Source organism: Protopterus annectens, chromosome 10.part0 (genome assembly GCF_019279795.1).
Source record: "Protopterus annectens isolate FY-2018-M chromosome 10.part0, PAN1.0, whole genome shotgun sequence".
NCBI lineage: Eukaryota > Metazoa > Chordata > Ceratodontiformes > Protopteridae > Protopterus > Protopterus annectens.
The window spans coordinates 792,464,467-792,481,966 of record NC_056744.1 but is presented as its reverse complement, the minus strand read 5'-3'; the positions used below and the strand labels follow the sequence as shown (position 1 = coordinate 792,481,966).

Genomic DNA, 17,500 nt, shown 5'->3' with positions numbered 1-17,500 from the left:
CGTTTGGTTTCAGTGTTTTGAGTTTCAGTATTTTGATATTTCAATGTTATGAAGTGAATCCATATATATATATATATATATATATATATATATATATATATATATATATATACATATGGAGACACACAAGAAAAAAGCCATTACAGATGATTGAAAATAAGTTTATCACTGTATTGTCTTTTTTTATGCAAGATCACAGCACAGTGTGGATTGGGGATTTAGCCTTTCCTCACTGCAGTGCAATCTTGGAGTTAGTATGTATAATTAGTAGGGTTGTGGGGGATGCAGGGAGGCAAAATGCTTGTACTTTTTTGTATGTATTTCTCAATTATCTGATGATCGACCAAGTTTGTTTGATAACCTGACGTTCAATATTTCAGTGTTTCAACATATGGACATACATCCATATATGTATACATAACATCAAAAGCAGAAATGTTGAAATGTGAAAATATCTAACCCACAAGACTGAAATGTAATGCATCAAATAAAAAAGTAAATAATTAAAACATCTATTCTGCAGAGGTGGCAGGTGTCTTTCCACCACACATCCTTTGCTACATATATATATGTATGTATACCAATTCCAAGATCACAATACTACATGAAAGGTCAAAATCCCACTCCTCACTGTACTTTGACTAATGCTTATGCAAAACTGTTTTATTCTTCCAATTTCCAAAGTTTAAAACACAAATATTAACAATATTTCACTGACTTTGGATCTTTATGCCCACATTACTTTTTAATCTATCCATAATACTTACATTAAAATTTGAGATATCTGAACAAAACTCAGAAAACAAGGTACCAACAGTTTTCATAATAATGAGATTTTGATGTAGAATATCTGCAACAAATGGATATGACATTTTGACTGTTCAATTAAATGAATGGAACCCATATATTGGATATTAAATGACATGAAAGGTTGATTTCATATTTTAACTTGAAATGAAGGTGTATACTAATACTGAGGTATGTGTTTATATACTTCTGAAGCCTATAAAGTTAATTGATGTACAATTTTTGCTTTCTAGGTCAACTGTTGTCAAAACATTTAAACACTTCTGGGTGAAAATTCCATCTCCTTTAGTCTCCCAGCCTAATGCTCCTCCTTTGACAACCCCACCCTTGCCTACCGCTTATTCTTCCAAAACAGACTATACTAATGATATAATCAAACCAGTAAGTATCACGTATAATTTATTTTATTTATTTTTTTCTTTCATTCCCTCATTTTTCTTTTTCAATGCAAGGTTTTTCTAGTATAGAAAACAAAGTAGAAAGATACATGTGTGCTACACAATATTGTAATTTGTTAAACAGTGTGCTTATCATCATCATCATCATCACCATGTTTGACATATTGTTTTGTGTAATTCTGTTAGAGTAAAATATGAATTTATTAGCACTCTTTATCCTGAGTACTAATTATAATACACATTAGAATGAAACCCTTTTGAGTTCCCCTTATTTTGTCTTAGCTGTTCAGACTTTGGCTAAACGTTTTTTTAAAGAATGTTAGTAGACATTTTTTCAGTGTAATTGGTTAACTTTTTCTGTGGCAGTCTTTCGTCATTAACTCATAGGTTGACACCTGCAGCAGTCATTTTCCTGAGTTTATTCTACCCGCACTACTGCCTACTTTAACATGTAAGCAAATTACATCATATAGGAAAGTTTGTGCCACGGTGTTTAGGTCATCAGAAATCAGTTTAGGTTTGCGGATCTTCCCATCAGATGTGAACTCTAAATGCTGCCACATGATGTCTGTAAACAGTGGATCTGTCACTTCTGTTTCTAACAGATTAGAGTGTTAGAAAAGTTGTATAGTCAGTACTTTGGCAACTCTTCCACATATCAGTACTGGTGAGGACGTTTCTTTACTTACTGATAGCTTCAGTGCTTTAGTGACATTTCTACCATCAAACGAGCATCATACAACAACAATCAAAAAACATTCTGTGGGATTGATTATGAGGCACAGAGAGAAAGAAAGCTCTGACTCCAGCCCAGAAAGCCTAGGTTCATTTAATGTCCCTGGCACTGGAGAAACTGACAAGGGGCATGCCTTTCCTAGAGGAAGGTTGCTCAGAGAGTGTACCACTGGCACTCTGCCACTCATGGATGTACAGCATGCAGTATATGATCAGACTGTGAGCCTGGCATAGTCAGACTAGTGATGGCACATTTAATGTTTTGTGCACAGAAGCATGCATAGGTTAGGGAGGTACTGCAGGCCTCAACTGTGATGTGGAGTGCATGTCAGCCACCAGGGGTGACGTTAGGCCACCAGAGAAATATTCCTGTGTTCTGTGTCTCGTATGATGTATTTGTCTATATATACCAAGTTAGACTTTGTGAGTCAGAGTGAAGCACAGGCAGCTTTCATTCTTCCTGGATGACAGCTCCCTCTGTTCAGTTCTTACCTTTGTCAGTGGACAGCTGTCATGGTCTAATTTACAGATGGACTTTAGGAGGAGTTGGAGAGGGTTGTTAAAAATCAGGCAGAGAGATGAAAAGAATATAAAAAAGTAAAACATGTTGTGTGATGGAGATAGTACTCTGGCATAGCCATTTTTATCAGTGCTTTACAGCCAAAGTTTGATACAAAATGTAGTGAATGTTAACTTGTACTGAACAGGGAGTAGTGCAGTAGTTTTTTTAATGGAGGATGTAGTATTAGGAAGTGTAGAAGTGGAGGTGGGAGCAAAATGGAAAGAAAACTGAAAGAAAAAAGGAAAAAAGAAAGTAAAATTTAATTATATCCTGGAAAGAAAAAAATAAATGTATGTCTGGCATGGGTAGCCCTAAAGAGGACCAAAGCAATGGTTTCCCTAGTAAATATCAAAACATCAACCCAGCGATTTTGCAACAGTTATGCATGTAAATACTACCCATAAATTAGGATAAAGATGAAATACTCAGCCCCATGACAGAGACACACAGCAACCAACATACTAAACACTATCAGTCCAGAAAGCAAAGTCCATACATACAAAATAGTGGAAACAATTCCCTTTCTTTAACAAATGAATATTGCATGTGTGTGTGTGTGTGTGTGTGTGTGTGTGTGTGTATGTGTGTGTGTATGTGTGTGCATGTGCATGTGTGCGCACATAAGAGCACCTCTTTTCATTAAACAATGATCTGAGTGCTTAAAGTAATACCCGAGAACAAAGGATAAAGTTCAAGAAATAAAACTATAAACAAGAAAAAAAAGGTCAAGGACTAACAGGGCTTACAACTGCAACTATAGTAGCTTCCCTGTTTTTTGATTCTATGTAAGTGTTAGCTACAGTATCACAGTCCCTATAGATACAACTGCTTACATGATATAAACAATTGACATGCACCAAGTAAAGAAAGAGAGAGAGATTAGGTTAGGTCAATCAACACTTTGTAAAGCAAAACAACTAAAATGGTGAGAAGAGTGGGCAAAGTAAAATAATAGGAAACTCATACTGCTTGACATGTCCATGCAACATGATGTAAAAGAAAGGAGTGTAGGGTTACAAGAATGCCACACTGCCACAGTTTGACTTGTCAAGTTGCATGGATGGTAGGTCTGAACCATTGGTCCATAAGGGGAATCACTTGCTGTTTACATAAGTACCTGGATGTTGCCCTCTGGGTTAGTTTGGCATCTGGCTATGGCCCATATTCTATCTCCCTCTAGATATACCCCTCTATGTTGTGTCATTTCCCGGTTCCTATCTGATGACCGAAGACGCATTTTGTCGAATGCGTCTTGGTTGAACTTGAAATGTTGAAAAGGCAAAATGATGAAGCGGCATATAAGTGAATTCTTTCCTTGGGCTGCTTCAGTCACTTTGCCATTTTCGGCACTGTAGTGCGATCTCGGAGTTGGTATATTTAAGTAGGGTGTGTGTGCCCCCCACGTCGAGGGTGTGTGAGGGGCAAAGTCATCCACTAAATGCAATGTTTTAATGTCTTTTTTTTTTTTTTTTTTTTTTTTTTTTTTTTTGGAACAGCGATTTTTTTCCCTGGGGGAAAAAAAAAATCTCTGTTCTGGTTGTTTGATGTTTTGTGAATTTGAACTTTAGAGTTAGATATAACAACATTCAATCATTGATCGTTCATTGTTATAATATAGACCCATCATTCCCCATACCCTGATCATTGTCCAACCCTCGCTGTCACCAGATGAACACTCTCTTTTGTGTTCATCCATCTGTTGTCATCTCCACCTTTTGTGTGTATACTGCTCTGACCTGTCTGCATCTACATTTGATGTTTGTCTATATGCCTTTGCTGTCTTTGCTTCTCCCTATAGCTCATCACCACCTATTCTACTAGTCCCACCAGCCTTTCTTCATCATATATTGAAAATGGAGCTGTTTAACCCACAAAAAAGAGATTGCCTTTCCTTCCTTCACCTGTCATATCTTATGGTTACCGTAGTGTGTTTTCTTCTGTGTGCTATAGTTTCCTTTCCAATTTTCTTGTCTCCTCCTTAACTATCCATTTCACTGATAAAATGCATTGGTAGTTTGTTGTGCTTACTTCTGAAGGCTGTTAGGAAGGCAGTTATGCAACACTGCATTTCATGCATGGACACTGCTAATAGTGCCAGACCAACTTGCCTTTACTCTGATGTCCTCCACATTGGTCACACATCCATTTGTCAAGTTACTCCTCCCATGTGCCCTCTTGGTACTGCACTTTCTTGTAACTTGGCTTTTAATGCACCCTTCAGCATGTACTTGACCAGGCACTTGAAACAGCTTGAGAGACCATAGAGGTTCAACAAAAAAAGAACAACAAATCCTATGCTGACCTTCTCAAAGCATCCCTATACTCGATCTTCTACAGATTAATGCATGACAATTTATGCCTAGCCTACAAGGCATCCTCTGATCCCACAATGATGGATTTGTTGTATGTCTGCTAAACAAACAGCATCAGAAATTCCTGTTCTAAGGGCCTAAACCCTGTCTGCAACATAAAGAGATCATTTTGGAGGGACAGGTATGTGTCCCAAACATTAGCTCTTTTCTGGAACAGGCTATCCATCTATTTGAAGCAAAGCTCATTCCAAACCATATTCAGGTATCACTTGGAGCAATAGATGGGAAATCCAAACTTTACCCCTGGTTTGGCATCAATGTCACTAACGAACAGAGGCAGCCTGTGAATGCTTGATGTGTGCAAGCCTATATCATAACTTGTAAAATCCCTTAGAGTATTGACATGTCAGTAGTACTTCGATAAATTTGAGATAAGCTTGGCTAGGTTTAAAATGGCTCTAGGGCTGATAGCCAAGTAACTAATTATGAACCTGTTACAATTTACAGTGTGTTTATTTGCTCAGTATTAGCACTTCGCAGGCCTTTATACATGTCTGACTGGCTTTGGGGCACATCACATTATCTGTTCCGTGTCAGTTAGTCTGTGAATCACAGCCAAAAATGGTAATTATCAGTGAAAATTATCTTACCACAGAGTTTTTGTAGTCAAATATCTGCACATTTTTCTAATTGTGCCAAACATTATTTTATAGTCTTGCATTTCTTTGTTGACTGTTGAATTTGATTGTCTGTTAACTGACAGCTATTAAATAACTTGATCTATGTGTTTTCTTTCTTGAAACAGTTTGACATATATGCTAGTTTACATGTCTTTCTTTGTTTCCCACAGTTTAATGCTTCTGGATGTGGAACTACAAAATCATGTGTGCGAAATCCATCATACTGCAACCCAGAGAAAGACAGATACTGTTTTTTTCTCTCATTTACAAAAGTGGATCAAGCAGTGAGGGTTGAGCTGAGTGGCCCAGGAGAGGGATATATTGCATTTGCCTTTTCAGATGACAAACTGATGGTTAGTATAAATTCCTAATACAGCTAAAGAGTGTGGTGTGATTGTCTTTGGTTACAGAGGCAACTTTAAGTTTATAACTGGACTCATATTTCTTAATGGCACATTTATGCATTTATGCATTTTGATCACCACATTTAAATCATGAGGCAGAGAAATTGTATTGTAAAGAACTAGCAGTCTCTTTATTTTATTGTAAAGTTAGTTGGTGTGAGACCTTCCACCATATGGGTTTATTTTTAAACTTGCCATTTTAATGCAATGTGGGGACAGATACGTCAATGTTATTTGTCTGAAGAGAGAAGAGGGAAGAATTTAGAGAACCATGCTATGTCGTCATACCGAGTGCCAATTAATAATACTGTACATACATGTACTTTGAATATTAACTCTGATCATCTCTGAGAATTAACATCTCAGTTATAATTGTTGATTTTGTTGGCAAATGTTACACAGTTGACTTTTGAGCAGTCCCTAAATGTAGTCATATTCTTAAGATGTATGGCATGGATCCTTTGGGAAAGATGACAGCCTGATGAAATACATACACAGTCACATATATACACAAACAAACACACAAGTAGATGGAGAGAGAAACAGAGAGAAGAGTTTTATATTTATATTCACACACACACACACACACACACACACACACACACACACACACACACACACACACACACATCTATGGATCTATTTAAATTAGTCGAACACTACTTTTGTCAACATGCATAATGTTGAAGCAAATTGATGGACATTATGCATGTCAACATACTACTATGCATGTGCCAAGAATTAATCTTGTGCATGCAAAACTTATAAAAAAAAAAAAAAAAAAAAAAAAAACAAGAAAGCATCTTTTTTGCAGGAGGGCAAGCCTCCCTGTCCCCCATACCACCTGCTAATTATATATTCAAACTCAGAGATTGTACAGTCCCTGGCAAAAAGGGATTTCCTTACCCATGGATTGTTGATCTCTCAAGCCTGTTGACCATCTCTTTAGTTGACCAAATTGTGTAGATTAAACAGATGTCTACCAAAGTACTGTTCGACAAAGTTAAAAAGTTAAACAGAACCTATATATACATATACATATACACATGTATATATATATATATATATATAGAGAGAGAGAGAGAGAGATACATATGCATACATACATATGTGTGTGTGTATATATGTATGTATATATATATATATATATATATATATATATATATATATAATAAATGTATTTATATAGCTATATATATGTATGCATATATGGGTCTATATGACATCTTCAGCTTTTCAGAAAGTCGAAAGTCATATGGTTGAGATCATATGTTCGACTTTCCAAAAAGTGGAAAACAAGAAAAAGGGCAAAAATCTACATTTTGTGTGGGGAGGCACCCCTGCACACCCCCTTCAAATTATATATACCAACTCTGAGATTGTACTACAGTGGGGAAAAAGTAAATTCCCCAATCCCTCTGTAACGTGACCACCGTACAAATACTTTGACTTTGCAGAAAGTCGAACATATGGTCTCGACGATATGACTTTCAATTTTCCAAAAAGTTGACAATGTCATATACTACATGTACACACACACACACACACACACACACACACACACACACACACACACACACACACACGGAAAAGAGATGAGAGTTATATAGATACATGATTAAAACAGTGTAATTCAACTGGAAATATTAATTACTGTCAAGGACAAATATAGTAGCTGGTAATAGGCTATACAGTAATTTAGGTAACTACATGACTTATAACAGTAATGTTTTGCAAGACCTATTTCCAAAAACTAGTTGTTGATTTAAACTGAAGAATTTAGCTAGGTGGAGGAAACATAATTCACAGGGTAAGAGCTTAATAACCCCAATACACTACCTCCTTGTAACTCACAGTATGGATATGCAGTTTCCTAACTTCTCTGTAGCCAGCTTGGTAGTTATTTGCATCTTGAGACAGTGTAGTAATTGTGAGAGAGGTAAATTTAAACCGAAGGCTGAAAGGTTAATATTAGCAGCCCAGGATAGTGGACTGCATACATGTTGGTCCTTTGAAATTGTAGGAGAAACAGACAAATACAGGTTCTGTAAAACAGAACTGGAAACAGTCACACATCTTCTTGTTGGGTGTGTTACAATAATGGCAGAGGGCCTGTATACGAAAAGGCATAACAATGTGGCAAAACTGTTGCATTGGGGATTGTGTAAACATGACAATACTGAAGTAGCTGAGAAACATTGGAAACATGAGCCACAAAGCATTATAGAGAATGATGAATTTTATATTAGATGGGATCATCCATTGCAAAAAGTTCAAAAATATATATGCGAGAAAAACAGATATAGTATTCCATGAAAAGAAGCCAAAAGTACAATTGATCATTGAAATTACTACACTCATTGATTATGGTGTTTTATGTACAGAGACACAAAGTAATAAAGTACCGGGATTTGCAGGTAGAAGAAGAATAACAAGAGTAATATGATGAAGATCGTGTGGGTTCTGTCTTTTAACCAATTTGCCATCCTTATTTCTACACTGGGTCTGTTTGTAATGCATTTACTTTATTAATTATGCTAACATAGGGGATGGTGTGAAATGCCTTGGCCAAATCATTGTAGGCTGTGTGTACAGTGTGACCGCTGTCAACAGCTTGTGTTACCTTTTTAAAGATGTTTACTAGGTACATTAGACAGGATCTGCCTTTTACAAACTCATATTGCTGCAGATGTAGCTTGATGAGATTTTTAATGTTTATCTGTTGTAATATCATTCATGGCTTTACAAATGAGACTTGTCAGGCTGATGAAAATATAGTTTCCAGGGTTGGTAATAGAACCACCTTTGTTGGGTGGCATCACCTGTGCTTTACACTGTAGTTTTTGGACTGAGCTTGTAGCCAGACTCAGGTTAAATAATGTATGGAGAGGTTCTGCCAGGGCATGTGTATTACTGTTTAACAAACAGCGTAGTATGTTGTCTGCGTCCATGGTGGAAGATTTCTCAATCCTGGACAGCATTTTAAATACATGTTTTTAGTGTTGATGGTGGGTTGGATAGGTATGGGGATCCTAGTGTGTTGGATAGTTGTTTCAGGAGTGAAATTTGCCCTAAATTTATTTGCTATTACACTGAGAATGTCCACAGAGTCAACATAGGTTTTGTCTTTTTTTATGAGCTCTGTACGTTCTTGTTTCTTAGTTTTCTAGCATAATTAAAGAAGGATTTGTAATTGCTCTTCGCTTCAGATGCCAACCTGATTTCATAGACTGGCTTAGCAGAACTAATAGTCTTTTTTAAATTCTTAGTCAGATTCCTAATATTCTCTTTGACTTATGAGTCTTTAGCTCTGTTGTAATCTCCAAATAGTTTTTTTTCCTTTTATTTTACATTATATTTATGTCAGGTCACCACCAGAGTGGTTTGCTTTTAAATTGCCCATTGTATTTGGGGCTAGAAGGAACTGCCAGTTCTATACATTGATGAGGGTATAAAATTCCTTTGCAAATCTATCTGCTTAGGCAATGCCTGGGGTGATGTTATAAGTGAATTTTGAGACTTCATCATTCAATTTGAGATTTGTGCAGTTGAAGTCTTTGCATTTGCTATGTTGGTTTTAGAGAGTTTAGACAGTTTGAGGGAAAATGCTATTAGCTTATGGTGTGACATAAAGGAGACGTTACCAATGGAGTTGTGCAAGATGATGCTACATTTATATTTTGTCACCTAGGCTGTCAACAATCTGGTCCATTGATATTAGAACTAAAAATGTCTGTGCATGTCTCATGTTTGAAATGTAGGTACTCCTGTGAGTTGATAGGTAGTTAAATTATTCCAGAATGATGGTGTTCTTATTTATGGGAAGTTCCTCCATGACATTTATGAACCTGACATGGATTTCAGGGGTCATGAATGACATCCTGTAACAGGTAATAAGCTGATAGTTGATTAATAAGTTAAGTCCTATTTTGAGTGGTGGTTTTACTCATCAGACAACTATCCAAAGCAGATCTTGCCAGATTATAAGGGTCTATATTACCTTATCGAATGATGAAAAGAGCGAATGCTGTTTCATCAGTCTGAAAAGGTTGAAACCCCTAAAGAGTGAAGACATGGAACAGTGATTTTTTCCCAAGGAAAAAAATTGCTGCTCCGCAAAAAAAAAAAAAAAAAAAAATAACAAAGAACAAATAAAAAAGTTCAAACACAAAATGAAGTGCCCCCCCCCCCACTCACCGATTTTTTTCCCCTGAGAAAAAAATTGATGGTCTGTGTCATCGCTTTTTAGGGGTTTCAACCTTTTTGGATCAATGAAAGACCATACGCTCTTTTCATCATTCGATAAGGTGATATAGACCCAATTATAATGCAGTATATCTCTGGAATTGTAAGACACAGTTAGGGTTTGTCCTTTGTGCACTGCTTTGATCATTTGGTTTTAGCTGTCCTCTGCTTTACTTTTGTCGAATGCTTTGCATCTTATCTTTCCTCCTGGGCTGCAGCATTTTCCTGATCTGTCTGCACATCTTTTGTGTGATGTTTACATTTTATTAGCTTGGTGTAACTTACTGTGTTGTTGCTACTACCTCCACAAAACTAACAATTTTCTTGAAGGACATCACTTAGGTGGAAAGAATACAGAATTTCAAAATACTGCTTATTGTTCAAAGTTTAAAACTTTGAATTTGCAGAACCTGTACAATATGATTGATTGAAACATGTTAACACAGTTGTTTGTATTATAATATGTATTTATGTTTTTATTGGTTAGTCACGGGGCATTTATTTTACAGTATTAGATAGCTACAGGACATAGTCAAAAAAACAGGAACCAAAACACAAACTCATAGAACAAATGTAGAACAAGGAGATATTCTTCCACAATACGTTTATTGTAGTTTAAGCCCTTTTATCGGGGTTGCATTAATGACGTATTGTGGAGAAATATCTGGTGGTCGTGTTGGTTGTGCTGGTTCACTATCTCCTTGTTCTACATTTATAGCTACATGACAGTTCACTTTTGAGAAATTAATGACCGATCTAGTAGCCATTCTATAAAGCTACTAAGTTATAAATACTTAACTAGGCTCACAATTTATTTAACTATTATTTAATTATTTTTGTATCCCAGATTTTATAATTTTTTGATTTTTATTTTATGCTTTTGCCATGTCTGCATATGTTGGCATACACTCTCAGCTTCACATATATGTAAATTTCCATTGTGGACAAAGCTGTGTTACATCTGTTTATTTTTCCTTCTAGGGAAATGATGATACATATTTGTGTATAAAGGAATCTCAGCAAGTTAATATTAATCCTGCATTCTTGACCGGGAGAAAGTATCCTTCAATGGAGTCCAAGGTAAGTTATAAAGATATTAAGATGTTCTTTGTTCATCTTGTAGTGGTTATATAAAATGCACATCTAAAGTAATCCAGGTGATGTGATTTTTTTTACAGTAAATAAAACAGAAGTCAAAATGAGGTAGATGTCAAGTACAAAATAGAAAACAATGACAAATACCTGACCATTTTTTTAAATAGAGTATCCGTGTTGAGTTCATCGAAAGATTTGCTGTCAAAGATTATTTCAAGAACAGCCCATTGAGAAATGGACTTTGACATAGTAGAAGCATTTGTCCTTGTGGTAAGAGGTCTTAGTTAAAAGATGCAGCAAGTTAGTTGCAGGGGTAACTACAGGACCTGTGTACAATTTACTGGGAAATGGTTAAATGGAGGGCAGCATCAATCAATGGGTAATGTCAGCTTATAAAAGTTCTACATTAATAGAACAGTATGCTGAAAAATATATTTAGATTCAATTCTGTTTCAAAATGTTTATTGAACATGCATGTAGAGCAGTTCAGTTGTGTAGTTCTCTATTCATGTTAGCCGCTGAGAAATAATAGCAAAGAGAAAACCTGCTGACATACCAACAGCCTTATATTTGCTAAAACCACAGGGCTGAGTTTGTTGGGATTATAGTATTGGGTACTGTTTTTGAAGAAAAAAATCAAACTACCTAAGACTCCATAAAATACTGTAAAGGGATAAATGGATTCTGAAAACTAAGGAAGAGGACTGCCAGCAACGAATAAAATTGCTATTTCTTTGTATATTAGATGGTAAGCTTATACTTACAGTATCGCACTATGTCCTGAAGCACTTATCCAAGGGATGAGATAGGCATAATAAGACTGGGACAGAAGAGAATCATCAGAATGATGTGTGATGAACTGAACTTGGCAGATATAACTGGATCTGCCAGCGGGATTGATCATAGAAGCACTCGAGAACAGTTAAGTGAAAGTTTGTATAACTGTAATCTTCAATTTCTGAACAACATTACATTATATTACGATATTAAATATGTGTGATGGCAGAACAGGACACATTTGTCCATCTAATGTGTCTATTTGATATAGCAGGTAGAGAACTGCTGTCACCACCTCAGCCTCTTCTCCACTATGCATATATCCAATGCTTTATTGAAACTTCCAGTCAACCTGCAGTGCTTTAAGTCCTCTGATGGGAGGTTCCATTACTTCACCAGTCTTTTCATCAATATTTCTCTTGTGTCTAAAATGAAGTTGTTCAGTTTGGTAGATGACATTGCATCTCTTACTTTGCTGTTATATAAACTTACGGTACTTTTCCGTTATCGGGGCAACACTTAAGAGTGCTTGGAATGTTACAACGCGCTTGGAGTGATTTGACAGCTGATGCTTAAGTGGGTACTTTTCATCGTGCAGCAGACTGACTCATTTTAAGAGGAATCTCAAGGCATTTGTGATTACATCTGGAAAAAATCAGATCATTGTCTCACCATCTTACTTCCTGACAGCTTTGGGTTAGACAGAGAATCGCTTTCTAGAATAGACAGAGCCCTAGTGGACGTTTGGTTTTTAGCTTCAGAAAAGTGATTACTACAAGTGGAAGAAGGCAAGATATCCTCCCACAGAAGGTGAGGTTATAAGGATCCTGAAGGAGATGCATCAGTTAGAAATGTCAGTGCACTATGCTGAGCTAAAGGAAATAACAATGTACCTTAACCAAATAACCTTAATAACTTTGATATCTTCAGATTTGTTTTGTAGATCCTAATTCCTTTATTATTATGCATTAACATCTATGTTATTTGCTATACCTTGACTAACAACAAGTACTGGGCTGAAAATTAAATTTCATTAAATAAGATTCTGATCCAAGGGCCATACTGTGCATTATAACTTTGTTCTCTGACATACTTGTAATAGTGAGTTTTAGGCAGATAACTGATGTTCTTCGTGTTTCACTGTTACAGTCATTACATTTGGGTTATCCTGCTGGCAGGTTGCCCGCAGTCAGCCTGAACTCCAAAGTCTTGGGTCCTGCGTCAGTTGCTGTCGTCTCTTCCCTGACGTCAGGTCATCAGGGGTATAAAAGTTGCGGCCGACTCCTGAGATTTTTGTGTTCGAGTTTCAGATCCGAAGTCTTCATTAAAAGCTAAGTACCCCGTTGGGGAAACTTTTTTCTTGCTCCAGACCGATGTCAGAAAAAGTTAATAATTGTATTTCTTCTGGGAAGCAAATACCTCATAAGGACTTTTCTTCTTATTGTATTCCTTGCCTAGGCCCTGACCACGACATTGCTAGTTGTCGGTTTTGTGCTAGATTTAACCAACGCACTATTTAGCGTCGGTACGATTTTGTATTAAGCTATTTTGGGTGAAGATTTAATTATACAATGTCGTTGGATAGCCATCCGCCTACCAGAGTTTAGAAAAAACGAAAAGAAAAAGACAGGCAACCGAGGTCCAAAACCGACAACGAAGCTTCTCCTAAGCAAGTTGCCGGTTCACCGGTCCTCAGTGAGGTGCTTTCGCAGCCCCTGACGCCTGCTACCTTAGAGTCACAGGCCACTACCGATTCCCACGTAGGCCGCAGGAAACTCAAGGTATTGGAGCTTCGGAGATAATTCCCTCAGATGGGTCCGCAGCCGCTGAGCAGGCATCGGCTTCTGAGGGTGTATTCAGACCCAAACAATTATATATTAAACTGACATCAAAGACAAAGGCTAAAACATCTTTAAAGGCAAAGAAACAAGTTCACCAGCCACAAGGACAGGCCTCCATGCCCAAAAAACAGATGCTCAAAATGGCTGAAGACTTAATTACCTTGATCAGGGGTTCCCATCCCCCTCCTGATAAGAGGCCTAGGCAAGAGACAGACTATGAATCTTCAGATCAGGTTTCCATTTCTTCTGATTCCTCTTCTGATCAGGAATATTCTCTTCCCCCCCAATGAGGATTCTGATGCTGAAGAATCAATTCCTTCAGCTTCTCCTCCTGAGGACTACTGTTTTGAGGAAACCTTGCATACCATGAGGGAGCACTTCCACTGGGAGAGCCAAGATTTTTCAGACTCTAAGAAAAGGCTCAGAGACTTCCTTTTACTACCTCAACACAGGCCTCAAGCTATTCCACCTGTGTTAGACATTGTAGATGATGTGTTCTCGGAGTCTAGTCTGACCCCTGACTCTTTACCTCCAGCTCCTGTTAAACCGGACAGATACTACAGGGTCCCTGACTCTCATAAATTCCTTTACAAAAACCCTACTGCTGACCCAGAAACTATTTCACAGGGTCTGAAAGGGGTCAAGGCTTCTACTGCAAAAAACCCTACCCCCTTTGACAGGGATTCTAAGGCACTGGATAGATGGGGAAAAAATATTTACACATCTGCTACTTTGGCTATAAGGGCTTTAAACTGCCAGTTTCATATGCTTAAATATCAACAATATATCATGACACTGCTTAAACAGAAAATGATGGCTAATTCTGAATGTGCAGAAAATAAAGAAATGCAGGATTTATTGCATGCAGCTGAACAAGTTGGAAAGCATACTTTGCAATGTAGGTTCAATTCTCTGGAGGCCTCCTGCAGGGCCGCTGTTACGGGTTCTGTCATTAGGAGGCATGTTTGGTTAAAGGAACAAAATCTGCCTGACCATGTTAAAGCAAAATTATTAGATGCTCCTTTACAGCATGATACCTTGTTTGGTGTTAAGGCAGAAGAGGTGTTAAAGAAAATGGAGGACAAAGCTAAATCTATGCAAATGGTTAATGATTCCTTACAGGTACAGCCACCTAGATTTAGCAGACACTGGCCTACAAAGAATTGGTCCCTTCCAGTCTCAGACAGACCTCAAAGGGGCAGATCCAGATGCCTTGGAGGCAGATCACAGCTACAAGGATCCTACAGGTCTAAGCAGTGGAGTGCCTCTACCTCCAAAGGTGGAGAAGACAAATCACAACCATACAGGAAACAGTCCCAATGACTTCCCCCTGCCTGCACTAAGCACTTATCTTCTGGCAGCACCCTTAGGGGGAAAATTAGCACTTTTTTCTCAAAATTGGCACATTATAACCCAGGACAAATGGGTACTAGACATAGTGTCACAAGGCTACAAGTTTCATTTCCATACCCTGTCAAGAGCAAATGGTTGGCCAGACCTGCCAAAAAAAATCAATGGGCAGAGGCTCAGAAACAATTTGCTGCTCTCATGGACATGAGGGCAATACAACAAGTGCCACAGCAAGAGCAGGGACAAGGATTTTACTCAAGACTGTTCTTGGTACCCAGAAAGGACAAAGCATGGAGACCAATACTGGACCTATCTACTCTAAACACTTTTCTGGATATACCAAAATTCAAGATGTTGACCTTACAGCAGCTTCTACCCATGCTGGGCAGCAAGGCTTGGCTCATGACTTTAGACCTAAAAGAGGCATACCTGCATGTCCCAATCAGACAATCATGCAGAAGATACCTCAGATTCAAGGCTGGCTCAAAGCATTACCAGTTTTCTGCACTGCCCTTTGGCTTATCTGACTTTTGTGGTAAGACTTTTAACATGCCTAGGGTACACAGTCAACAAAAAGAAATCAAAAGTAGTACCCTCTCAAGAGATAATATTCCTGGGTGCAAGCTTAAATACAACTGCCCAGATGGCTTATCTCACTCCAGACAAACAAAGGCAACTGACTACCTATTTCAAGAAAATGGCAACAAAGACCCAGTTATCTGCAAGACAAATTCTGCAGGCTTTGGGCTTCATGGCATCCTGCATCTTACTAATTCCATATGCAAGACTGCATATGAGGAAAATTCAATGGTACCTAAAGAGTGTCTGGACACAACATTGCCACAGTTTGGAAACAATGATTATTCTAATACCCTGCCTGCAACAGGAATTTTGATGGTGGGCAAAGGCTTGTCACCAAAACAAGGGACAACCATTCACACTACCCCCAGCCAGGCAGAGCCTAATGATGGATGCATCGGATTATGCCTGGGGGGCACACATGGCAGGAAGAGGCATTCAGGGCACCTGGTCCATAAACCAAAAGCATCTACATATCAATCAAAAAGAGATGCTAGCTGTTCAAAATGCCCTGACAGTCTTCTAGGACCTACTTCATCCGGGACAACTACTGATAAAGACAGACAACACCATGGTCATGTGGTACATAAACAAGCAGGGGGGATCTCATTCTTACCCCCTATGCAGACTAGCCATGACTTTATGGGACACAGCATTGACTTACCAGGTTCATCTGCAGGCACAATTCCTGCCAGGAAAGGAAAATACTCTGGCAGACGAACTAAGCAGAAACCTCATGGATCCCCATGAGTGGCACCTGGATCCAGAAGTGTTCAGCATGATAACAAGGGAATGGGGATGCCTGGACATAGATCTATTTGCCTCCCCTCAAAACAATCAACTAAGAAGATTCTGCACAAGGACTTATCACAGACAAGCTCGGAAAGTGGATGCTTTATCTTTCAAATGGACAAACCTATCAGTATATGCCTTTCCTCTACTGCCTCTCCTCCCCAAAGTACTCCTAAAGGTCAGACAGGAGAGACCAAAAATGATTCTGATTGCCCCAGACTGGTCATACCAGTACTGGTATCCGATCCTAAGGAAGTTGTCCCAATGCCCAGCCTGGACCTTACCTCAAATACCTCATCTACTGTCCCAACAAAACAATCAGATTCTGCACAGCCAACTCAGGACTCTAAACCAGGCAGCATGGCGGATAATGTAGCCATACAAACCACACCTCTCAGTAAAGCTGTGATGGATGTCATTTTAGAAGCCAGAAGGCCTAGTACTAGAAAATCCTATGCTGGGAAATGGAATAGATTTTGTGCTTGGAACCAAGCTCAAGGAACTGATACAGCTGTCCTAAATATTCCTCAGATTTTGCAGTATTTAACTGCGATGCTGGACAAAGGCCTATCTTTTTCATCAATTAAAATCCATGCCTCTGCCATTTCAGCTCAATACAATACAGAGCCACCACTCTTTTCTCATCCTTTATTAAGGCAGTACCTCAGAGGAGCCAAAAATGTAAGGCCTCCAAGGAGAACGCCAGTACCTGCATGGGACCTCAATTATGTCTTGGAAAAACTCACCTTACCTCCTTTTGAGCCAGCTGCTACTGTGGACATAGTTTTTATCTTGGAAAACAGCTGTGCTCCTAGCAATAACTTCTGCAAGATGAGTTTCAGAGCTACAGGCTCTCATGGCTGTGGAACCCTTTATCATTTTCTATCCAGACAGGGTCTCTCTGAGAACAAGCCCTACATTTA

At 38.3% G+C, this 17,500-nt stretch overlaps 1 protein-coding gene across 2 annotated transcripts in view; it reads left to right on the top strand.

Annotated features, from left to right (window-relative positions):
* Positions 1 to 17,500, top strand: part of LOC122813347 (putative ferric-chelate reductase 1) — an 817,655-nt gene that overhangs the window by 295,043 nt on the left and 505,112 nt on the right. For both annotated transcript variants that reach the window (XM_044085613.1, XM_044085612.1), the window contains exons 5-7: positions 1,041 to 1,188; positions 5,665 to 5,847; positions 11,125 to 11,223. In XM_044085613.1, the coding sequence (XP_043941548.1) occupies positions 1,041 to 1,188; positions 5,665 to 5,847; positions 11,125 to 11,223 (430 nt within the window). The remainder of the gene's footprint in view (positions 1 to 1,040; positions 1,189 to 5,664; positions 5,848 to 11,124; positions 11,224 to 17,500) is intronic.